Genomic DNA, 27,099 nt, shown 5'->3' with positions numbered 1-27,099 from the left:
TGAATGACGCATTACGTTTGGAGCGGCGAACTCAAATCGGCCATCTCTCGGCACACCTAGCATGAACATATATACCTGCGTTCAAGCGGTGTTTTTCTCGCCGTGCAGGATATCTAACGATATCAAATTTAACAACAGACATATTATTCCGTGTGTATAACACACAACAACAGTTTTGTGTTTTAAACGTATGAGGAAGTAGTTCGATCAACTTGTCCACTGAACCATGACATTCCAAATACTAGACTCGACTCTATTCTCCCCGCATACCTGTAGTACGCGGTGTCATTGTATCCCCATCCTAGATGGAGTCTGCTACCTGTGGAAGACGCTGAGCTGAGCTTCACATGGACTATCTTTCCGAGAACAGTTGAACACAAAACAACACTGGCATGCTAAAAGGTAAAATGTTGTGTGGTAGAAAGATTAGTTCAAAAAACAAAACACTATGCACAATTTTCGCTAACAAGGAAGTTACCAAACCATTTTGAGCTTTTGTACCGTTTGCTATATTGCTGTGCTCCGTTTGATGAACACTGACGCTAGATAGAATGGATTCCCTTTCATCGTATTATATTGTTACCAACTCCGTAGAGTAAATGTTTTATTATTATAAAAAAAAATTTGTTGCATGAGCTTAACACTTTAATACAGTTCACTAACTGCTACGAACAATGTGATTGTGTCTTTGAGAAGTGGGAAAGAAGGAGTATCACATGCTCCCGACTTGTTGGTGACAGGTATGTGTGTTAATTAATCAGAGACATATAAAGTCATTTACGTCTCTGGAATATTCCGTACACAGGAAGTAAATTTGAAATAGCTTTTGACGATACAAAGTTCACTTACTGGTACGAATTCTTTTAAAAGCTGTAGAGAAATCTGAGCTGCCAGGTAAATATTCCTCTGTGAATTTCTGTATCGTTTGCTAAAGCGTGTTATACATTTGCAATATAATTATGGCTATGAAAAGGCTAGTTCGAGCTTTAACGATTTCATCATTATGCTTACATTTTTTATCTTATTAATATATTCGACAGAGTTGATAATACCCACGAAACTACAACGAAGTAAAAATATTCCAAGCTTCGAAAATGGAGACGAAGACAAACCCAGGTAGGTTTGTGTCATTTGATGACTTATACATTGTCATATTATATTCCCTGTCAATACAGTTAGCTCAGGAATCATGAGGGATTTTCCACGCTACAAAAATATCAACATGAATCTCTTATTACTGTTGTAGTTTAAACTACCACTTAATAACTTACGAATCTTGTTAGTGCTTGGTTTATATCGGTGGCGTCTCGGATCATTTTTTAAAGTATCAAAGTGGCTTGACTTTTGAAACTCAGCTGTATTACATTAATTGTTAGTGTAATCACAATTATGGAAATAGTGTTCGCGTTTGACATCCCACTAGATATAAATACTAAATGGAATAGGAATACTACTATTATGTTTTCCTTCACATTTGCACGCTTACACAACAACACACATGGAGGAACGTCCTTAAATAACGCTGTTGATAGGACGTTACACACGGTGTAACCAAACCTATGTAATAAGGTAACACATGAAATAAGTAGCATGGGAAATGTAGATGATGATGCTTGGATATCTTTGTCTGGATAAGAAAAGTTCAGTTATATTAATTGATGAAATGGCATTTAGCATTTCACACACACAACACATCAACAAAATAAATCTGAACGTGTTGTACTTAGTGTAGCACTCTAGATTTAATCAAGTTGACGAGGAAGTTTTGTTAAGATGTAAATATGCAAATACATGTGTATGATATGTGATTACTCTATGTAGTTGTTGAAAGTGTACGGATAAAATTGTAACACTTTTAAATATTTATTTTCATCTTGTATTGTAATATGTTATACACAGCTCTACGCTTTGATATGATAAATGTACCTATCACTATTTATACCTGCATTTTTACAGATAAAACTATCACATTTTTGTTAACACAATTTTTATTTGATCTATTCATATGTGTTATGCACAACTACATACTTTGATATATCAAACATATCTATTGCTATTTATAGACTGTTTACAGTGACATATATTGTGTTATAATACATATATTTATATTTTTATAGACAAAATTCAAATAACACATTTACATACGAGATATAAATACTACTTAGTAATAGTAAATATTTATGAAATGACATACTTCTTCTGTAACTTTTGTTCACGGATTAGCTTGTAAAGGTTATACTATGCTTTTCGGAACACTTTTACGTTATCTACCCTTTTGAGGTATTTGCCTTCCTGTTCTAAAAATAAGCGTACCCAACAATGTGATCATACATAGCAGGAAGTACAGATATATCTTAAACTGCGAGTTTAATGCCGAGTGTGAACAAGCCAGGAATACAGGTAAAGACACTGATATCCGATTATAGGTGAGACGCGATTTATCAAGATTCATATATATATAAAATATGTTTCCATGGAAATGTAACCGTACTTTTTGTATCATACAAGGTGAATTGAGCACGAATATGAGATACAACTTGTTTACATGCAAATCAAATAAATAATGTGCATATTATATTTCACGTAATGGTGCATGCTGTACAAGTTGTAAGTGCATATTGTGTTGTGAAGTTACCTGTGTATGAGCTTTTCGGCCATAATACACACACCTGTAGTTTAAATAAGCTAAACACAATGTGAGGACATGTAGAACAGGTGTACTGATCACTTAAAACTGGGTATAGTAAGGACATATGTTGTGCATGCAGTGGTGTACGTTTCAGGTGTTGCTGACGTATTGTTAAAATTGTATTCATTGTAACTGTACAGCTTGTAAGGTTTTGCTATACTTGTTTTAATGGTAGCCATGTAGAATTGAATGCGGTAGAGGAATGTTGTGGATCGTGTTATGGAGATAAAACGACCCTTGCACAATAACTGCATAGAACAGTTGACGTGTAATTCAGAGGAGGTCAAAGGGATCACCAGTGCACGTGACAAACCCCATCCCTGGATTTATTGTTTTTTTAGTGCGCATTATATACTACATCTATCGAGTGAATTGAATTCACACCCCAACATGTTTAAAAAAAAAAGCTCAAGAAAGAGATAAAGACCCTTGAAAAAGTGAAGGGCCAAGACCGGTATCTACCTTACTTTTGTGCAATATGACATATGGTTCAGAATACATTTGTTGCAAAATAAACTGGAAATCTGGTATGGTGACACTCCCCTGAAAATTCTGGATCCGTTCCTGTGGTATTTATTCTCTATTCTGCACGTTTAATAGTTAAAGACTAACCGATAATTTGAAACAATGCTCATTATGTTTTAATATATAATATGTATATGTTAGACTGATATTCACACAAATATTTGAAAACAGATATCGCCGATAAACATTCAAAGGAAAAACCTACCTGTGTGCGTTCACCTGTATACGGAATATTTATTACTTAACTATGTCAATTACCCACATCACATTTATTACGTAAATTCCACCAAGTTTGATCAATATAATTTTTCCCTACCTCAATGGTTTGGCAGAAATTCCAAACCCGAAGGGCGATTTATTTGGTTGTCTAAACCGATTTATTTAGGGTACTGCTGAGAAATCTCAAACCAAATGGGTGATTTATTTGGTTGTCTAACCAGACGTTTTGCCAAGGGTAGGACAACCAAATAGTCAAACGAGGATTTGAGATGTCTCTGTTTCACCCTCAAGGTAGGGGATGGTTATTTATCTCCTTTTCATCCCATACTGTGTTCTAAAACAACAGTTTTCATCATTTGTAATCTGTTTGTTATCCTGATTTGCACATGACCTCTACGTCAAGAGCTGATTATGATTTCATATCTAACCATCACGAAATATAATGTTAATACATAATTTAAGATTGCATCATCAGACCATGACAACATACAATGATTACCATCATCAGACCATGACAACATACCGTACAATTCAGCCTACATCGTCAGACCATGACAACATACCGTACAGTTCAGACTACATCATCAGACTATGACACCATACCGTACAGTTCAGCCTAAATCATCAGACCATGACAACATACGGTACAGGTCAGCCTACATCATCAGACCATGGCAACATACCGTACAGTTCAGCCTGCATCATCAGACCATGACAACGTAACGAACAATTCAGCCTCCTTCATCAGACCATGACAACATACAATCATCAGACCATGACAACGTACCGTACAGTTCAATCTACATCATCAGACCATGACAACATACGGTACAGGTCAGCCTACATCATCAGACCATGAAAACATACCGTACAGTTCAGCCTACATTATCAGACCATGACAACATACCGTACAATTCAGCCTACATCGTCAGACCATGACAACATACCGTACAGGTCAGCCTACGTCATCAGACCATGACAAAGTACCGTACAATTCAACCTACATCATCAGACCATGACAACAAACCGTACAGTTCAGCCTACATCAACAGACCATGACAACGTACCGTACAGTTCAATCTACATCATCAGACCATGACAACGTAACGAACAATTCAGCCTCCTTCATCAGACCATGACAACATACAATCATCAGACCATGACAACGTACGGTACAGTTCAGCCTACATCAGCAGACCCTGAAAACATACCGTACAGTTCAGCCTACATCGTCAGACCATGACAACATACCGTACCGTTCAGCCTACATCATCAGACCATGTCAACATACCGTACAGTTCAGCCTACATTATCAGACCATGTCAACATACCGTACAGTTCAGCCTACATTATCAGACCATGACAACATACCGAACCGTTCAGCCTACATCATCAGACCATGGCAACATACCGTACAGTTCAGCCTTCATCATCAGACCATGACAACTGTACAGTTCAACCTACAGCATCAGACCATGACAACATACCGTACCGTTCAGCATACATCATCAGACCATGACAACAAACCGTACAGTTCAGCCTACATCATCAGACCATGACAACGTACCGTACAATTCAGCCTACATCATCAGACCATGACAACATACCGTACAGTTCAGCCTACATCATCAGACTATGACACCATACCGTACAGTTCAGCCTAAATCATCAGACCATGACCCATACCGTACAGATCAGCCTACACCATCAGACCATGACAACATACTGTACAGTTCAGCATACATCATTAGACCATGACAACATACCGTACAGTTCAGCCTACATCATCAGACCATGACAACATACCGTACAGTTCAGCTTACTTCATCAGACCATGACAACATACCGTACAGTTCAGCCTACATCATCAGACCATGACAACATACCGTACAGTTCAGCATACATCATTAGACCATGACAACATACCGTACAGTTCAGCCTACCTCATCAGACCATGACAACATACCGTACAGTTTAGCCTCCATCATCAGACTATGACACCATACCGTACAGTTCAGCCTACATCATCAGACCATGACACCATACGGTGCAGTTCAGCCTACATCATCAGACCATGACAACATACCGTACAGATCAGGTTACATCATCAGACCATGACAACATACCGTACAATTCAGCCTACATCATCAGACCATGACAACATACAATGTACACATCATTTCAGCCTTCATCATCAGACCATGACAACATACCGTACAGATCAGGTTACATCATCAGACCATGACAACATACCATACAATTCAGCCTACATCATCAGACCATGACAACTTACAATGTAACACATCAGTTCAACCTACATCATCAGACCATGACAACATACAATGTACACATCATTTCAGCCTTCATCATCAGACCATGACAACTTACAATGTAACACATCAGTTCAACCTAAATCATCAGACCATGACAACATACAATGTAACACATCATTTCAGCATACATCATCAGACCATGACAACATACAGTGGAACACATAATTTTAGCCTACATCTTCAGACTATGACAACAAACAATGTACATACACATCAATTCAGCTTACATCACAAAGCCATGACAACATACAATGTAACACATCATTGCAGATTACAGCATCAGACCATGACAACAAAAAATATAACGCATCATTTCATCCTACATCACAAGACCATGACAACAAACAATGTAACACATCATTGCAGCCTACATCATCAGACCATGACAACATACAATGATTACAATTATGAAAATAGTGTTAGCGTTTGACAACCCCTTTAGATGTACATACTATATGGTATAGAGATATTATTATTATATTTTCCTATGTAACAACGTAATTCACATGGCATACGTAGCATAGCTAATGTAGCCGGTGATACTTTTTTGTCTTTGTATGGATTAGAAAAATGTAGGTGTTAAAATGTTGCCCAACACATCCGGCTTATAGTGGCATGTATCTCACTACTCAAATCTAATTAACTGGCTTGCTGGAACAGTTTTATAACCTAAAGCTACAAGGCTGTACTACGAAATATGTGAATCTGATATTTTCCTATGTATTACATCCACTTAATATGGGACAGCTACATGGACCTCTTGATAATTAGTTTATGGTTTTTTTTTATTTCTGTTTATTTGGCGTGGTTAGCTTTGTGCAACCACGTGCGTGTACTCATTTATCAAGGAAAATTGAAACTCGTTAAATATTCAGACAATCTTCTGAATACTTTTTGTTAGATGATAAGTTCATTACACGTTTTCGTTACAAATCGAATGAGAAACATGTCATATATTATCTTATGCAAATTGGATTGCTGAGATAGCTTATCGATTTTTTAACGTATTAAATGTCTATAACTGTTGATCTTCGTTAATCTAGCTACAACTAGTCCGGTTATCTTGTCATTCAGACATTGTTTTAGGGGACATGTTATCATCCGTCTCACCATCTTGTCAGTCTTGCTGGTTAAATAAGGTGCAGTGCATTGTGTTAGTCATTGCAATGAAAGAGTGTTTCTCATTTATTTTTCAACTTTTCTTTGTGTGTGTGTGTGAGAGGGGGGGGGGGGCAATTAGGTGTGTGTATATTTTTCAATAGTTGGTTTTCAAGAGTGTAATGTACATAAGCAACCTTATCTATCTTTTACTGCCATCGAGTTAGCACGTGTTTGACAGGCTGGTTGATATTGATAAGAGTATGTACTGAACGATATATATATTTGTGTTTGATACCTGTTGTCCACGTGTTCCTAAAGTAATGTGCAGCGTGACCTTATGTACTAGTGTTATCTCGTATGACAGTTAGCAGTATGGTGTATTGTTACAGTGTGTATATATAACGTACATATATCTCACATATTTGATGCTACGACTCTTATTACATAATACACTGATGAGTGTATTTTTGTGTGTGTAATATTCGGCATTCCCTTATAACATAACTGATTATTAACATTTTTGTATAATCTCCGGCTTTCCATTTTGATATTGTCAATCTCAGTGAGGCAATATAAAATTGGCACAATATCAATTTTACTTATACCCAGTATTTTTTTTAACAACTGCACTCATTCCTGGCTCTAGTTTGCTGTTAGACTATTTACAATTTGGCTTAGGTTTATATTACATCAATAAATCTGATATTTACCAGTGTTACAATGTACAATGATTTTCTGCAATGATTTTCTTATCAAAACTTTGTTCATGCGTACTACATATATTGAAATGTATCAAATGTATTTTCTAGTGCAATAACACATAACACAATCACAAAATCAAATAAATTGAATTATAAATTGAATTATTTACAAATACAGAAGAAATCATCGATTACTGTGTGCTACTAGGTGATTGATCTTCATGTCTTTGACACTTTCCATAAGTGTTTCTTGTAAATGTTAATTTGCTGTGATGCTTATTTGCGAAAATGGAGTTCAACATGTGAAGTCAAATTTAGAACTTGTGATTATTATACGTCAAAAACTATAACTGTACATATAAAGTTAAGTCACGAATGATTTAAATTGTTGTTGTGACTCCAGCTATGTTAGCAGTCTTCCACTTTTCACAGGTACACTGATTTGGATAGGGGAAAGATAAATATATTGACCCACATAGGGAAAGACAGCTCAAATCCGCCGTTATTAATCTGAAAAATGTCACTGTTTGAGTGTTTCGCGTCATCACTTTAGCAACAAACTCGTATGCTAAATGACTGCATCATCATTTTATGTCACACATGTCATGTACCATCAAATATTTTGCTGTAGGAAAGTGTGGGAGAATTAATAATCACTCCTGTGTTACGAAGACATCATTGACTGAAAATGAAGTAGCAACTGAAGTATTGTACAGCACTTCTTCAATACCTGTGAACGATTGCTTTTACAGTACAATGATCAAAGGTCAAGATCAGTTGAAGGTGTACTACGAATAGAAAATTTGTTTGTCAGCAGATATCATGCAAACTTCACTGCTTCCTTTCAGAAAATGCTTGATTGTGCATTATTGTTAAAGTGTCGGGACAAAACCTCATGATTACTGTTGCTAGGAAGCACGGTAGTCTAGTGGTAAGACGCCGGTAAAACGGTATCTAAGAACTTTGCTATATTTATTTATTATTATTGTTTTAGAAAGTACATTGTGCATAACATTCTGCACCACATGAATTCCTCAACAATCATAGCCACGTAATCAATCAACTTTCACTCTTTTCTGAGGATAAGTAATTCATTTCTTCTATATTTGTTGGATCTGAAATCAAAATATGCATGATAATATTCACGGATAATATACACAAAACTACTCATATTACTCCACATTTAAAAATGCAATTTGAACATTTTTTTATGCCATGGCGCGGCGTTCGTCGTCCGTCCGTAAACTTTTTGATTCAACGACTTCTTATAAAGATCCGATAGGCCTAGAGTCATGATATTTGGCCAGTAGCATCTTATGACGGGGCTCGACAAAGTCTGCAAACGAAAATGACCTTGACCTACTTTCGAGGTCACAGGTGCCAAATAGGTCTAAACATTCAAACGACTTTTTCTGAAAATCGGAAAGGCCTGAAGTCATGATATAAGACCGGAACCATTCTATGATGGGCCTAGAGTCATGATAGTTGGCCAGTAGCATCCTTTGATGGAGCTCGACAAAGTTTGGGAATGAAAATGACCTTGACCTAATTTTAAGGTCACATGTGTCAAATAGACTTAAACCTTCAAACGACTTCTTCTGAAGATCTGAAAGGCCTTAAGTCATGATATTTGGTCAGTAGCATCCTATGATGGAGCCCAACAAAGTTTTGGAATGAAAATGACCTTGACCTACTTTCAAGGTCACAGGGGTCGAGCATATGTAGTTTTAAACCTTCAAACGACTTGGTCTGAAGATCTGTAAGACCTAGAGTTATGATATTTGGCCAGTTTCATCGTATGATGGAGTCCGACAAAGTCTGCGAATGAAAATGACAGTGACCAATTTTTAAGGCCAAGGGCGAAAAAGGTCTTAACCTTCAAACGACTTCTTCTGAAGATCTGATTGCCCTAAAGTCATGGTATTTGTCCAGTAGCATCCTATGATGGAACCCGATGAAGTTTGCGAATGAAAATGACATTGACCGATACTTTCAAAGTCATATGTCCATCATGCGACACCATCCTTATATGTCCTTAGCTCTTGCTAAAACGGTAAACAAATAACAACAAACAAAAGCCTTCAACACAAATTCTGAATATCCGAAATGTGTCCAGTCCTGCTCCTATTCCCCCATCAGCATCCTCTGTCTGAGTTTGCACATGAATATGCCCTTGTCCTACGTACACCTTCAATGTCACAGTGGTCAAATAACTGTAAACCTTCAACCGCTTCTGAATATCCAGTCAACATAACTTCACAATATTTTGCCAACAACTCCATGTAACAAAACAAACAGGTGAGCGATACAGGCCCTTCTGGGCCTATTGTCATTATTTTGCAAACAATTCTTTCTTGATTTATAAAGGCAGATGTGATTAATGCGCTCTATGTTTTGACCAAAATACTATTCGTTTAACATACTTTTATGACGCAATTATTTTTATTGCAGTTAACATTTTGGCAGCAGTGGTAATCATATCACATATTTACATAAAAAGTATTATTTTTTTATACGCCCGTCGAAGACGGGGACGTATTATGTTATCACGTGAGCGGGCGGGCGGGCGGGCATGCGAACGATGTCCGCTCGATATCTCAAGTAATTATTAACGGATTAACTTCAAACTTCACCACAAGGTTAATTACCATGAAAGCTCGGACAAGTTCGATAACCGCCATTATCCGACCATAATTTGTGGAGTTATGCCCCTTTATGGACTTGCCGAAACAGTGTCCGCTCGATATCTCGAGTAATTATTAACGGATTAACTTCAAACTTCACAACAAGGTTAATTACCATGAAACCTCGGACAAGTTCGATAACCGCCATTATCCGACCATAATTTGTGGAGTTATGCCCCTTTATGGACTTGCCGAAACAGTGTCCGCTCGATATCTCGAGTAATTATTAACGGATTAACTTCAAACTTCACAACAAGGTTAATTACCATGAAACCTCGGACAAGTTCGATAACCGCCATTATCCGACCATAATTTGTGGAGTTATGCCCCTTTATGGACTTGCCGAAACAGTGTCCGCTCGATATCTCGAGTAATTATTAACGGATTAACTTCAAACTTCACAACAAGGTTAATTACCATGAAACCTCGGACAAGTTCGATAACCGCCATTATCCGACCATAATTTGTGGAGTTATGCCCCTTTATGGACTTGCCGAAACAGTGTCCGCTCGATATCTCGAGTAATTATTAACGGATTAACTTCAAACTTCACAACAAGGTTAATTACCATGAAACCTCGGACAAGTTCGATAACCGCCATTATCCGACCATAATTTGTGGAGTTATGCCCCTTTATGGACTTGCCGAAACAGTGTCCGCTCGATATCTCGAGTAATTATTAACGGATTAACTTCAAACTTCACAACAAGGTTAATTACCATGAAACCTCGGACAAGTTCGATAACCGCCATTATCCGACCATAATTTGTGGAGTTATGCCCCTTTATGGACTTGCCGAAACAGTGTCCGCTCGATATCTCGAGTAATTATTAACGGATTAACTTCAAACTTCACAACAAGGTTAATTACCATGAAACCTCGGACAAGTTCGATAACCGCCATTATCCGACCATAATTTGTGGAGTTATGCCCCTTTATGGACTTGCCGAAACAGTGTCCGCTCGATATCTCGAGTAATTATTAACGGATTAACTTCAAACTTCACAACAAGGTTAATTACCATGAAACCTCGGACAAGTTCGATAACCGCCATTATCCGACCATAATTTGTGGAGTTATGCCCCTTTATGGACTTGCCGAAACAGTGTCCGCTCGATATCTCGAGTAATTATTAACGGATTAACTTCAAACTTCACAACAAGGTTAATTACCATGAAACCTCGGACAAGTTCGATAACCGCCATTATCCGACCATAATTTGTGGAGTTATGCCCCTTTATGGACTTGCCGAAACAGTGTCCGCTCGATATCTCGAGTAATTATTAACGGATTAACTTCAAACTTCACAACAAGGTTAATTACCATGAAACCTCGGACAAGTTCGATAACCGCCATTATCCGACCATAATTTGTGGAGTTATGCCCCTTTATGGACTTGCCGAAACAGTGTCCGCTCGATATCTCGAGTAATTATTAACGGATTAACTTCAAACTTCACAACAAGGTTAATTACCATGAAACCTCGGACAAGTTCGATAACCGCCATTATCCGACCATAATTTGTGGAGTTATGCCCCTTTATGGACTTGCCGAAACAGTGTCCGCTCGATATCTCGAGTAATTATTAACGGATTAACTTCAAACTTCACAACAAGGTTAATTACCATGAAACCTCGGACAAGTTCGATAACCGCCATTATCCGACCATAATTTGTGGAGTTATGCCCCTTTATGGACTTGCCGAAACAGTGTCCGCTCGATATCTCGAGTAATTATTAACGGATTAACTTCAAACTTCACAACAAGGTTAATTACCATGAAACCTCGGACAAGTTCGATAACCGCCATTATCCGACCATAATTTGTGGAGTTATGCCCCTTTATGGACTTGCCGAAACAGTGTCCGCTCGATATCTCGAGTAATTATTAACGGATTAACTTCAAACTTCACAACAAGGTTAATTACCATGAAACCTCGGACAAGTTCGATAACCGCCATTATCCGACCATAATTTGTGGAGTTATGCCCCTTTATGGACTTGCCGAAACAGTGTCCGCTCGATATCTCGAGTAATTATTAACGGATTAACTTCAAACTTCACAACAAGGTTAATTACCATGAAACCTCGGACAAGTTCGATAACCGCCATTATCCGACCATAATTTGTGGAGTTATGCCCCTTTATGGACTTGCCGAAACAGTGTCCGCTCGATATCTCGAGTAATTATTAACGGATTAACTTCAAACTTTACAACAAGGTTAATTACCATGTAACCTCGGACAAGTTCGATAACCGCCATTATCCGAACATAATTTGTGGAGTTATGCCCTTTTATGGACTTGCCGAAACAGTGTCCGCTCGATATCTCAAGTAATTATTAACGGATTAACTTCAAACTTCACAACAAGGTTAATTACCATGTAACCTCGGACAAGTTCGATAACCGCCATTATCCGACCGTAATTATTGGAGTTATTCCCCTTGGTTTCATTAATGCGATGCATGTGTTCCATGATGTTGAATTGCACTCATTGATCTACCAGTTATGTTGAATTATTTCTCTTTCAATATCAATTACTCACAAATACTTCATATATTTTAATCATACAAACAACTGCTCATTCAATGTGTGACGGGCGTATTATATACCGCTTGCGGTAACCTTGTTTTATCTAGCTAACATTATTTTAAGCATCTGGATCAATAGATGCCGTTATGATTAAGGTTCTCCATCTTTTGATCATCCTTCAATGACGTTATTATATTAATTACAGTTAACGTCATGGAAGCCTATCAGTTCCGGTGCTCCCTAGTTGAGATGAGCGTGAAGGATTTCTACCTTCACTACAAGGATTCCCTCCCGAAGCTCATTATGATTACTCAGGGTTACTGTGGAGAAGTCGTGCTGGATACGTTTGACAGAGAACAGGTAGGCAAACAAATGTATGTTCAGGTACCCCGGCCTACCCTAGATTTTACCTCCGACCCTAGAAATTTTATATCTCACTCGTATTGACTTAAACGCCCCACTCGAAAGTGCCAAAAATCGGAAACGTCTTTATGGCACTTCTCTTTTTCTTGTGAAATTAACAAAATCAAATTTAAATCCTATTTTAATTTTTTAAGACCTAAAAATATAATTTAAAATTAATACAGTTGGTCTGAATAACTATTTTGGGTGATTTTTGTAATATTTGAAGTAGCCCCTTATATTAACTTTATATAAATTGAGGTCATATACAGAGTATATAACCAAGTATGCAGTATATATAACATAGTGAACAGTCAATTTGGCCCCCATAAACAGTGTATGCGTTTCTCACGTGAATTACATACTGCAGGAATCGAACACTGACTGTGCAATTGGCTATGTTACAGATACTACGTATACATACCTACTCCATCCAAAAGCGAGTTATAGCGAAGATGTGTGAAGGCTGTCACCTTCCTGGAGTAGAGGGAACGCAGCTCAGTATTCCAATCAACTATGATGCCAAGTTCTGTGTCATCAAATCTGGAGCTAAAGGTGATATAATGTCATTGCCAATGTAGTGATATATTACCATTGCCAATGTAGTGGTATAATTGCATTGCCAATGTAGTGATATGATGTCAATGCCAATGTAATGATACAATGTCAATGCCAATGTAGTGATATCATTTCATTTCCAATGTAGTGATATCATTTCATTTCCAATGTAGTGATATAATTTCATTGCCAATGTAGTGAAATAATTTCAATGCCAATGTAGTGACATACTTTCAATGCCAATCTAATGATATAATTTCATTGCCAATTTAGTGATATAATTTCATTTTCAATGTAGTGATATGATTTCATTTCCAATGTAGTGATATCATTTCATCACCAATGTAGTGATATAATTTCATTGCCAATGTAGTGATATAATTTCATTTCCAATGTAGTGATATAATTTCATTGCCAATGTAGTAATAGGATGTCCATGCCAATGTAGCGATATAATTTCAATGCCAATGTAGTGATATAATTTAAATGCCAATGTAGTGATATCATTTCATTGCCAATTTAGTGATATAATTTCATTTTCAATGTAGTGATATGATTTCATTTCCAATGTAGTGATATCATTTCATCACCAATGTAGTGATATAATTTCATTGCCAATGTAGTGATATAATTTCATTACCAATGTAGTGATATAATTTCATTGCCAATGTAGTAATAGGATGTCCATGCCAATGTAGCGATATAATTTCAATGCCAATGTAGTGATATAATTTAAATGCCAATGTAGTGATATCATTTCATTGCCAATTTAGTGATATAATTTCATTTTCAATGTAGTGATATGATTTCATTTCCAATGTAGTGATATCATTTCATCACCAATGTAGTGATATAATTTCATTGCCAATGTAGTGATATAATTTCATTTTCAATGTAGTGATATAATTTCATTGCCAATGTAGTAATAGGATGTCCATGACAATGTAGCGATATAATTTCAATGCCAATGTAGTGATTTAATTTAAATGCCAATGTAGTGATATCATTTCATTGCCAATTTAGTGATATAATTTCATTTTCAATGTAGTGATATGATTTCATTTCCAATGTAGTGATATCATTTCATCACCAATGTAGTGATATAATTTCATTGCCAATGTAGTGATATAATTTCAATGCCAATGTAGTGATATCATTTCATCACCAATGCAGTTGTAAAATAATGTTATTCAGTGACTGTTACTTTCAATTTTGACTTGTGTGTTGACACTAGGTTATATAACAGAATCACGTACATTAGCATACTCATGTTTAAGTACTTAGTGGTACACCAACTAGCGCATCCTTCTTTCTGTGAGCAAATAGAAAACGCGAAAACATGTACTTCTAAAGTTAGCACTATACGTATTCATGTAACAAATATTCGTATCTCTGAAGGTGTCTTAACAATAATAGCGCCGCTAAAATAGGTGTTAATCATAAACAATGTTTATATTTACTGTCAAGTAAAGAACTCGGATATCAAAAATGTTGGCCCGTCTGAATTCTATTATATATCAGATAACACATATTTTCCCTACATTCCCATTGGTTGGATCATAATCACGTGGCTTCGGTGATTTGTAATATTGACTCAGTGTTACTAATTTTAGGAACAACAGGTCAATATTCACTTTATGACGTCATTTTTAGTGTAACGTCATAGTGCTCTCTGCCAAATGTAGCAATGTTCATACGTTCCACATTGCTTGATGTTTAAAACAAAATTAAGCATCCAATATAGAAATTAAACACTATTACTTATCTGCATATGTGGTTATATGGACCTGAGAAGTGATATTTGCCTCAAATTCGTCTCGGTTAATGTCACTTTATCAGGTCTATATAACCACATATTAACTTCAATAAAAGTTCATAATTTGGAAGTATCGTAAACGTTGTATATCAATATGAACATGTATATATGAGCTAACAATTTTCATTTTGTTGATTGTGCTACACATATATATAGTAGGATGATAAATATATGTATGATATTGTTACATATTAATGTTATTTTGAATAACATTATGAATATACATTTGTATGTATTTTGTAAAAAAAAAATATAATGTCCTCGTCAAATAGGGAAGGTAGAGAGTTCAATGTCATATTGCTTACTAAAGGGTGTGCATAGTATTATATAATATCTAATACAACATCAATATATAAAGGTCATCGTGAATATATGTATAATTAAAAACATGTTTATAATTTCTAAATCCTTTCTTGATCGGGAAGGAGAGTTCAAAGTGACATTATTATTATATTATGTCTATAGAAATGTATGCAATATCTAAATAAAATTGGTCGGAAATAAAGTTCTAAATGACATCACAAATACATATTTGTGTTTGTGTTGCGAGATGAGTATGACATACTGTAGATTCATTTATTTTCGTGGGGTTAAACTTTCGTGGTTTTAAGGACGTTATATTTCACTGCTTTTTGGTTTTCTCCTCTCTCTATCATACCAAATGTATGTTTTCGTGTGGATTTAATTTCGTGGATTTTTGTTATCCACGAAATAAATAAATATGATTTTACAGTATAAATCCAATTGGCCACGACGAGAGATAAAATGTCGTTTTAAATATATTTAGCAAGTGTGTGTATAGAGAATATATAAAATTATGTAATATTTAAATCAAAAGGAGCTTTCAATATGACATCGTAAATATATGTATTAACAAAATAATAAAATAAAAAATATTTAAAATAATATAAATTATGTCTGCATGCAGTGGGAAAGGAGGAAACTTTGCAAGACATCGTCAATAAGCACAATTTCCCTGTAGATGTTCAGTTTGGAAAGTCCGGAGGAGATACTATAAAAGTAGGAGATACAGACAAAAGTACCCGTCAGACTGGAGGACAGACATTCAGGATCTCCCTACTAGACACTCACGAGGAATACTTCCTTCTAGGAAACGCCGTATATGGAAGTAAGGAAAAAGGCAATATCATACCTAAAGAATGCTTCTATCGAAAACACTTTACATTTCTTTATAAACCTCACCACAATGTGTAGTTTGTGCTTGCTTTACAAATTCTCAATAGCATTTAAGCATGGCTTCATATGACTACTCATATCGATTCATCATTAAAACCGTAGACAGATGCCCAAAACTCTGTCTCAGTAAAATATTAATTAATTGAAACGTGTTGGCTCCTACAACCACCGCTGAGTCAGAAAAGGACGAACCAGAAACACGTGCATGGTGCAATCTCATGTATTTTTTCATACTGTATGTATTACAAATGTTCAAAGTTGCAATCACCTGTCTGTGTTGTGATCACCAATCGTTTGGAAAAGGACCTACATCTGAGGGGTTTTATATGACTGCCACTCTTATGTTTCAGCTAACTTATACGGTAAGGTTACCGTTGTACCGGTCTATTTGCCAGACCTTCGTCTGTCTCTTATCACAGGGTTCGCAGTTCAACCTCAGGAGAGATTCGACGCCGTCTGCAGGCAAATGCAAAGTCAAGTGGTGAAAAACATCAAGTTTGAAAATGTCAAAGGAAATGAAGGTACGTCACGTGATAATATCCACAGAAATGAAGGTACGTCACATGATTATATCCACAGAAATGAAGGTACGTCACGTGATAATATCCACAGAAATGAAGGTACGTCACATGATAATATCCACAGAAATGAAGGTACGTCACATGATATCACATGATAATCTCAACAGAAATGAAGGTACGTCATATGATAATATCCACGGAAATAAAGGTACGTTACATGGTAATATCCAAGTTAATTAATATCCACGGAAATGAGTGGCAACGGAAACAAAGGTACGTCATGTGATAATATACACGGAAATGAAGGTAAGTTACATGATGTCACATGATAGTATCCACAGAATTTAAGGTACGTCACATCAAAATATCAACAGAAATTAATATTCAAGAAAATATAGATACTATCATGTGACATGAAGGTACGTATACGTAACATGATAATATACATGGAAATGATGGTACGTTACGATATCATATTTAAGGAAATGATGGTACGTCACATGGTAATATTCACGGAAATACAAGTACGTCTCTTGGTAATATCAAGGAAAATAAAGATTCGTCACATGATAATATCCACGGAAATGAAAGGTACGTCACATGATAATATCCAAGGAAATGAAGGTTCATCACATGATAATATCCAAGGAAATGAAGGTTCGTCACAAGATAATATCCATGGAAATGAAGGTTAGTCACATGATAATATCCAAAGAAATGAAGGTTCGTCACATGATAATATCCACGGAAATGAAGGTTTGTCACATGATGATATCCATGGAAATGAAGGTTTGTCACATGATGATATCCATGGAAATGAAGGTTTGTCACATGATGATATCCATGGAAATGAAGTTCGTCACATGATAATAACCAAGGAAATGAAGGTTCGTCACATGATAATATCCATGGAAATGAAGGTTCGTCACATGATAATATCCAAGGAAATGAAGGTTCGTCACATGATAATATCCACGAAAATGAAGGTTTGTCATATGATGATATCCATGGAAATGAAGGTTTGTCACATGATGATATCCATGGAAATGAAGGTTTGTCACATGATGATATCCATGGAAAGGAAGGAACGTCACAAACAAAAATCGATAATATTATTGACGCATCTGTTTCAGCAAGGAACACTTTATTATTAAGGTTGATGGTAAAAAATATACTGGTGAGATGTATTTAATATTGTGCACCATATACAGAGTATGTGTATGTTACCGTCATTTAGTTATAAGTACATATTATCCAGAATATCTTTCAGTGGAGCAGTGTAATTAAATGCTCCACGGTCCCTGTATAACAGACTGTTATATTAAAAACTTTGGAACAATTTTTATATTCATAAAAAGTCTGTGCTACAACAAAATCATTTTCTGAATAATCAAAAGGTCTACAGTCAAGACAAGCCTTTTAAACACTGAGTGAATGTTCACATTCATGGCATTTTTCAAGGTCACATGGGTCAGATATCTTAACGCCTCAGATTAAGGTCCATGGTACCTGGAGAAGTAGCATTCCAAAATATCATACTATCAAGTTTGTTTTAGTGTTATCTTGATTTCCATAAAGATTATTCAAATAAATTTAACGTTGACATACATTGTACGTTAAAGTCAGATATGAGAAATAAGTTATTCAACATCATTTAATATTGGGCGAGCGGTACAGACCCCAATGTGTTTTACATCCGTCTTTTGTAAAGTTCTAGACACCCGAATCTAGCCCCAGCTGAATACACAAAGAGCCTAGCAACACCTAGTCTAGCTCCAGCTAAATACACAAAGAGCCTAGCAACACCTAGTCTAGCTCCAGCCTAATTTGCTGTTTGTAATGTTCGCGCTTAAAAATAACTTGAACGAATACACAGGTAAATTCTCGACAACAGGGTCTGGCACATTTTCTGCCTTTGTATCAACACGATCACGCGTCTTACCTGTGCAGGTGTTTACTCAGAGAGGGTGGAACAAGAAGAGTACCTTTCTCCGCGATTATAGATAATTGTATTGCTCACCTGGTCATTTTTCCGTTCGTTCTGCTTGTTCATCTGTCAACAATTTTCTATTTCTTTTGAATTAAATTTCATCCTATTTTCTTGGAATTAGTTTAGTGGGTAGCGATTCAAAACGGATCAAATAGAGAGACTATTGTCCCGGAGAACTAAAGGGCGGGGCAGTAAAGGTGTAATCATACTTTACGCGACATTTTCTCTGGAAATATGGTACGGACATACCAAGGTGATGATATCTCAAGAATTGTTTAAGGGGGTGTCAGATCACCAGAATGTTTAGAGAGTGGGCCAGTAAATGGCAATGCCATTTTAAGTCACTTATTTTCTGGAATTATGAAATGGATACATAGTGTATCAGCCTATTTGGTTGGAAGCATCTTGCAGTAGTGATGATTCAGAATTATTCAATCAATGATGCTGATTCCAAGGGAAATATGTGTTACATAACACGCTGAATCGGCCTATTTTGTTACATATGCGGCTTGACCAAAATGGTGTCATTTGGCTTTCTCACTTTAGGCAACATTTCCTTTGGAATTATTGGTAAGAATATAAGTAATATATGATTGGAAGTGTCCTAGAGTAGAAATATAAGATGGTGAGCCCAAGTGGGCTGAAGGGCAAGGCCAAAATGTGGTAGTAGTGATGGCGGTCCTAACCCTTATTGTATATACTTAATGAGCAGGCCGAGTCTTTCAAAATTATGCTACCTATGTTAATCCCAGGTCGGGCCTCGAATCAGAGGTCTCCGTCCCTGTGGCATAGTATGGAAATGGTTCTGAGCACCCACCCTATCACTATAATATACATTTGCTTGGTATGAAAAGACGACTCAAACATGCTATTAAGATTGGCCCGAAGACTTTTCCCCGCCAATTTGAACTTTATCCTTGGGTCATGACATTCGAGATCCCCACCCTTGAAGCATATATACAATGCATTACTGAGCATGGGACCCCAAGTGCAAATTCTTGCTCCAACGCCAGAGCAAACGCTTAGTATGGGAAGACGAACTCACTTGTGTTATCAGGTTTTCTGTCGTGTTCTTCCACCCCCGGGATATCAAATTCATGAGTCGGGCATAAACGGTTGACATCACCACCCTATAACCTTAAACGAGCGTACTGGTACGAACACAGTTATGCTACAGGGATTAGTCGTGGGGTCGTACTTGTAATTTTATATTTAAAAAGAGGTCCATTGGACCTGTATCGCTCACCTGATTTTATATTTAAGTCATTACAACTGAATGCGTTAGTACATCTTTATATGAGATTTCCTCAAAACCAGACAAGATCTATGTTCTAACTCAACTGGGACCACAATATCTGACTTTCAACTAATCATAGGCCTCCAATGAGTTGCCATGTTAACAGATTTTGAAATAAGTAATATGTCATATTACAGGGTGTAATTAGACAATAGTTTAATTTTCATTCAACTATAAGCTTTATAAACCCTAATATTTTTAACAATTTATTAAAACTACACCAACAAATATGATAATCTAGCTCTACCATTTCTTAGGACCGAAGGGGTCAAATCAACCTCATTCAACTAAAAAATGTTTGTTCTTCCTCAATAATGTTTATGACCAAATTTTGTACAATCCACTCAGGCAATTAAGGGATATTAGCGTCTTAAAAAAATATCAAAATATTAGATAATTTTCCTCTTTGGGGCCCGGTCTTCCTAGTCACAGGGGTCGAACCAGTCTCATTTATTAAGGAAATGATTGCCCTCCCCCAATGAAGTTTCAGAGTAAATTTGGTTGAAATCTTCTCTGGCGTTTAGGAGGAGATGCGTTTTAAAGCAAATTTTGCTAAGTTCCCCTTCAGGGCCCCGCCGCCCTTGGCCTCAGGCGTCGGTCGAACTAACCTCATTTATTGAACAAAAGATTGGCCGCCCCTAGTGATGCTTCAGACTAAATTAGGTTAAAATCCTCACTGCTGTTTAGGAGGAGATGCGTTTTAAAGCAAACTTAGCTATGTTCCCCTTCAGTGTCCTGCCCCCCTGGCCTCAGTGGTCGAACCAACCTCATTTATTTAAGAAATGATTGCCCTTCCCTACTGATGCATCGGACTAAATTTGGTTGAAATCCTATCTGGCGTTTAGCCGGAGATGCGTTTTAAAGAAAATTTAGCTAAGTTCCTCTTCAATGCCCCGCCCCCTAGTCTCATGGGTGGAACCGACCTCATTTACTTAAGAAATGATTGCCCTTTCCTAGTGATGCTTCAGACTAAATTTGTTTAAAATCCTCACTGGCGTTAAGTAGGAGATACTTTTTAAAGCAAATTTAGTTAAGGGCCTCTTAAGGGCCCCTTAAGGGCCCCGCCTCCCTGGCCCCAGGGGTCGAACCAACCTCATTTTAGGAGGAAATAGGTTTTAAAGAAAAAGTTGACGACGGACGACGGACGCTGCGCCATGGCATAAGCTCACTCTGGTCCTTCGGACCAGGTGAGCTAATAATAATATTTCGCAATAATAGTTTAATACTAAGACACAGCTAGGCCTTTTAGTCCGTTTTATATTTAACCTTAATAAGACCGCCGTGACCGTTAATAGTTTCACCAACAAAAAAAAAGAACTGTGTTTGGAAAATGTCTTAATTGTATTTTATAATTCTGCAATTAAGTCGTGCTTTTACTCTAAATGCCAGTGGTCATATTCTACATAAATAACGTTGTTTTGCCTGAGTTACAAAACAATAACTGACTGGATGTACGACAAAAAATGTTCAGGATCTACGAAATATGTATCCTTTATTGATACCTATGTGTTATTCATTTCACAGACATTGCTGTATATTCTGGTCAAGCAACTAGTCAGGATATTTATTCGTATGCCTCGCCTGTGGAATACTGCCACATTGACGAGGGTATGGAAAAGGGAAGGAAGAAATCTAGACGTGATGATTATACAGACCTTATACCCAAGGCACAGGATGACAATGTGTATGATATCATACCACACGATACGAAACTAGAGGAGTCAGTCTACAACGAGCCGGACCCCAAAACTATGGTATCTAAAACGGCGGCTAAGGTACTGCCAAAGACTAAACTCAAACCAGTAACAATTTCGAAACCACCAGCACAAATTCCTGCTGCAACACAAAAAAAACCAGCACAAATTCCAGCTCCAATACCAAAACCCCCAGCACAAATTCCAGCTCCAATACCAAAACCACCAGCACAAATTCCTGCTCCACCACCAAAATTACCAGAACAAACGCATTCTCCCGCGCAGCCCCCTCAAGAAGACAGACAAGATGAATCTACAAAAGGTCCTCCTCCACCAGTACCAAAACGTGGGGGGAATAGCCAGTACTCTGTTCGCAAGATCGTAGCAGACTTAAATGATGTTAAAATTCAGAGTAAAGGGGATGGAAATGGTCATGAAGAGAGAGTACCTAATCTACATGTGGAACGTCAAGCAGCGCCGGAGCAAATCCAGGCAAGATGTAGTGTCACCTCTGATCAAATCAAGGTGGATAAACTAAGCGTCGATGATTTAGCCGATTGGATGGTTAAACTTAAGCTCGAGAAATATACGGAAGACTTCAAAGAAAAATTGATCGACGGAACAATACTTCTTGAATTAGACAATGCTCTTCTTAAAGAGGAATTTGGTATGAAAGGTTTTGAGGCTATAAAATTGATGAAGTTTGCAAAAGAGGGTCATGTTCCGAAGACACGGGAAACGTGATTTATAGTATAGAGAATGTAATTCCTGATAAAAACGGTTTGATTATTTTTGACATACTGTATGACAGTATGTACAAGTGTCAGTCAATCAGAGAAGAAGACTGAATACGCTCGTGGTTCGTGGTCTCTGCTAATAGGAAATGTCAGATAACCCCTGTTTTCAATTAATCCTGACAAGAAGACAATTCATATTGTATTCAAAACTGATATTACGCGACTTTTTTTTTCTCACACTGAAGTCCCGGGTTAAACATGTCGCAACTAGTTGTGAACAAATATATTTGCGCACGTTGTGTGAAGTTAAGACTGCACCAGTTCAAAGAAATTCATTCTTGGTTATATGAATATTTACTTTGCTGTAGCGTGATAAGGCCATGTAAATAAGCTAGTATGTAAGTTTTGTGATATATATAGTATACTAAACATATGTGTTAGTATTTTATTCTATTTGATATGGATAAGCTGATGTGTAAGTATTGTGTATATATGTTATAAATACATGGTATAAATAAGCTGGTGTGTTAGTATTGTGTATAAATGTTATAAATATATGGTATAAATAAGCTAATGTGTAAGTATTGTGTTATATTCGGTAGAAATAAGCTGGTGTGTAAGAATTCTGTTATATATATGGTATAAATGATCTCATGTGTTAGTATTGTGTTGAATTTGTTATAAATAAGCTGATGTGTTAGTATTGTGTTGAATTTGTTATAAATAAGCTGGTGTGTTAGTATTTTGTTATATATATGGTATAAATAATCATATGTGAGTATTTTATATGGTATAAATAAGCTGGTGTGTTAGTATTTTGTTATATATAAAATAAAGAAGCTGATGTGTTAGCTTTGTGTTATATTCATGATAAAAAAACTGATGTGTAAGTATTGTGCTAAATTTGTTATAAATAAGCTGGTGTGTTAGTATTCTGTTATATATGGTATACATGATCTGCTGTGTTTGTATTTTGTTACATTTGGTATGAATAAGCTGATGTGTAAGAAATTTAGTATTTTATCTCATTTTGTATAAATAGCTTGGTGTTAGTATCGTATCTTATTTAGTACAAATAGGCGGACGTGTTAGTATTGTATCTTATTTAGTATAAATAGGCGGACGTGTTAGTATTGTGTATATTTGGTATAAAGAGCTTATGTGTAAGTAGTGCAATACATATACTTATGTAGCATGATCATTCGCTTATTTATCAACGAGTTGTTTGTTTTTCTATGAAATATTACAAGAAGACATCAGAAGTAAGAACAACCGTTTGCTGGACACTTAACTTCGTTTCATTGATGTTGTATTTTTTCATGGTATCAAGTGTCTAGAATAACAGAGATTTTGTGGGTTCCCTTATTTTTGTAAATATTTACAAAATGTAAAAAAAAATGTGGGTTCTTTGGGGTTTTGAGACTACACGTTACACACAGTCCATTGCCTGTTGTGTTCATGTTGTGTGAGTTTAGGGAATTTCCCTTTAGCTCAGTGGTAGAGCGTCCGACCAGGAAGTCTAGGATCGCGGGTTCGATCCCGGTGGAAGCACACTACTCCTTTTCCGGTTCAGTATTAATGTTTGTATTTTTGACATTGCACTTCTTACCGATATAACTGTGTTATTATGTTTATTACGTGATGTTATGGGGTGTAAGATAGTTTTTAAACAAGCGTTTTGTTTATGCCTTCTATTATTCTTTATACCAATTGTCTTAATGGACCCAATACAAAACCGATTATGTCACATGCTCCTGTACGGTACATGTTTCCTGAACCACATGTGGCACTTGTCTCGTGTTAATTAAAAAAAAAAAATGTATATATACATGTAGATAATAAATAAGCAAGTCATTGTGAAGAAAAATAATGAATAAAATAATTAATATTTAAGATCTACCGCTAGTCTTTTCTGACTTTTAGGGCTCTTCAGGCCTTGAAAAAGACCTCCAAGGCAGAAAGGCCTAGCGGTAGATTTTACATACTTACTTGTTTTATTCTATATAGATGCATATACATTATGTTTATTAACTATATATGTTGCTGCATAACATGTTTTATTAAAGTTTTTTCTCGTGATAGCGTGGTAAAACACTATTCATTATAGATATATAAATGTATATGCTTTATGTCAATTGCAATTATAATAAACAATATTTAACCTAAACTAATCTAAGAGTGCCATTGTATAAAATGGAGTTTCACTAGTTAAAATATGATGTAATATTTTCTCTTTCGGGCTTTTGTCAACACAAGTGAAGTTAAACCATCGTGGTTTTTGTTAAAAATAGATCATTTTATATTGTATTTGCTTATAGGGATTGCGTTATTCATTAATCAAGATTTTTGTATAGTTGATAGTGCAGGTTAAATGCTTTCAATTGGGATTAAAAACAAATCTGGTTTTGAGATTTTCCCCAGTGCCAATGCGCTTTTCATACCCAGCCAGACCCATACTCGTTGCCAAGCAAGGACAAATTAAAAAGTCGCCGCTTCCTTAGAAAAGAAAGCCGGAAGAGAGAGTCACTTGGGAATATCTCAAAACCAGAAATATTTTTTAATCTCAACTGAAAGCTTTTTAGCTTGCACTGTCAGCTTTTAGATGCAATATGGTAAACTTCAATATGTTGGAATATTTGCCGGTTCATTCTGCAAATGCAGTAATTTCCATTCATATGACATTCTGTGTCAACGTTTCTTTATACTCATTAAAGCAAATTAATCAACTGTATGTTGTATGTGATGTTTGTTCTACCGGGATAGACACGATTAGCTGGTGTAGTATACCCTCTCTTCTGTTCCCAACTGCCTACTTTCATCTTATCTTTCCTTGTTGCCACTTCGGTAATCTCGTGTTAAGTTTCTGTTAAGCAACCATGGAAAAACATTTTCCGTTTAATCTGACGTCATTTCCTTTGTTTAGTAGGAGCGTTTATGAATACAACGTTGGATAACAACAACGATAATCAGCGACATTAGGTATGCAACTTAAATCACTTGATTCTAATTTGTTGTTACAAATATAACGATAACAACCTAAACAGCGCTTCAGAGCAGTTTATTTATATAATATATGACCAATAGTAAATACTCGATTTTGACAAATTTCGAGGCAGAGTTAAAAACGTTAATATTCATACGTAACATATTTTCATTCAAATGTGTACTATTCAGACTAGAAACGTAAACATGTTTTGTATTTCTAATATTCCAAATGTAATTGAAAATAATTTGTTGTTTACCTACGAATATGTTTTGATGTCAGAAAAGTAATATTTTTGTAACAAATATTTTTTGTTGTCATATACATGTGTAACTATTAATAGAAATGTTTGCGCTTGATATACGTTACAAGTCAATGTAGATTTCAGTGCCGTATAAACCCTGCAGGTCGAGTGCTAAAACAACTCATAAACCATTATGTAATTTCAATGTAGACGCATGTCACTATAATAAAATATAATGTTTTGTGTATATCGTACATAGAGATGGATAAATGGAGATAATAACATACATTTAGTATATATGCTACGTTAATATTCAAACAAAGTAAACATATGCGTTGTGTGCATTAAGTTAAGTTATATATCATTTCTTCATATTCTGGTTAAAATTGTCTAGCTCTAAATATGTCTCTGTTGAACAAATAAACTCAGCCAGCCATGTAAAAATAATAATTTTTATATACCACTTTATCACAGTCTAGTTCGTAGGTCGTCTCAAAGCGGTTTACAAATTATTAACCGGCGCTCACAGCCAGCATTCAACAATTCTAGCACTGCCCAACCACGTACTCATTTACAGCTGAGTAGACTGGAACAAGCGGAGTAAAGTATATTGCTCAAAGATACAACATAGTGCCGCGACGTGAGGTCATTAAGATGGCATCTAAGCTTAAATTCACCACAGCCCTGGAGTTGCAAGCACGCATTGTCTAGTGTCTCCTTTTCTCCTTTGTCTCTACTCGAGTGCTAGATTTGTTACCTCTGAAGTACAGAGTGGATACATATAAAATATATACATAAAATTTAGCATTGCCGAAATAAGTTTTAGAAAGCAATTTCCCTGTTACATGAAAATGCAGCAGACTGTATGACAAACAG

The 27,099-nt window shown here is 36.2% G+C and overlaps 1 protein-coding gene across 3 annotated transcripts; it reads left to right on the top strand.

The window, feature by feature from the left end:
- LOC110465758 lies at nucleotides 1-25,723 on the top strand. 3 transcript variants are annotated; one of them, XM_021521823.1, is made up of 7 exons: nucleotides 1-402; nucleotides 1,041-1,116; nucleotides 12,990-13,144; nucleotides 13,594-13,741; nucleotides 16,489-16,689; nucleotides 17,108-17,278; nucleotides 22,090-25,723. In XM_021521823.1, the coding sequence occupies exons 2-7, from the start codon at nucleotides 1,095-1,097 to the stop codon at nucleotides 23,001-23,003; spliced, it is 1,611 nt and encodes a 536-aa protein (XP_021377498.1). In that variant the 5' UTR covers nucleotides 1-402; nucleotides 1,041-1,094; the 3' UTR covers nucleotides 23,004-25,723. The 3 variants fall into 3 exon arrangements, with proteins under 3 accessions (XP_021377498.1, XP_021377501.1, XP_021377499.1); XM_021521826.1 differs by lacking the exons at nucleotides 1-402; nucleotides 1,041-1,116 and adding an exon at nucleotides 2,321-2,400; XM_021521824.1 differs by lacking the exons at nucleotides 1-402; nucleotides 1,041-1,116 and adding an exon at nucleotides 2,327-2,426.
- Nucleotides 25,724-27,099: the final 1,376 nt, after the last annotated feature.

This window comes from Mizuhopecten yessoensis, unplaced genomic scaffold (assembly GCF_002113885.1).
Source record: "Mizuhopecten yessoensis strain PY_sf001 unplaced genomic scaffold, ASM211388v2 scaffold11101, whole genome shotgun sequence".
Lineage (NCBI taxonomy): Eukaryota > Metazoa > Mollusca > Bivalvia > Pectinida > Pectinidae > Mizuhopecten > Mizuhopecten yessoensis.
The sequence above is the reverse complement of the archived record's forward strand: the minus strand, read 5'-3'. Positions and strand labels throughout refer to the sequence as shown.

Bases quoted from the DNA above. Each gene is read 5' to 3' on its own strand.
- LOC110465758 (XM_021521823.1), top strand. From the start codon at position 1,095: ATGGAGACGAAGACAAACCCAG. The intron at 16,690-17,107 runs GTAAGGAAAAAG...CTTATGTTTCAG, and splicing joins AGGAAACGCCGTATATGGAA to CTAACTTATACGGTAAGGTT. The intron at 17,279-22,089 runs GTACGTCACGTG...TTCATTTCACAG, and splicing joins AAATGTCAAAGGAAATGAAG to ACATTGCTGTATATTCTGGT.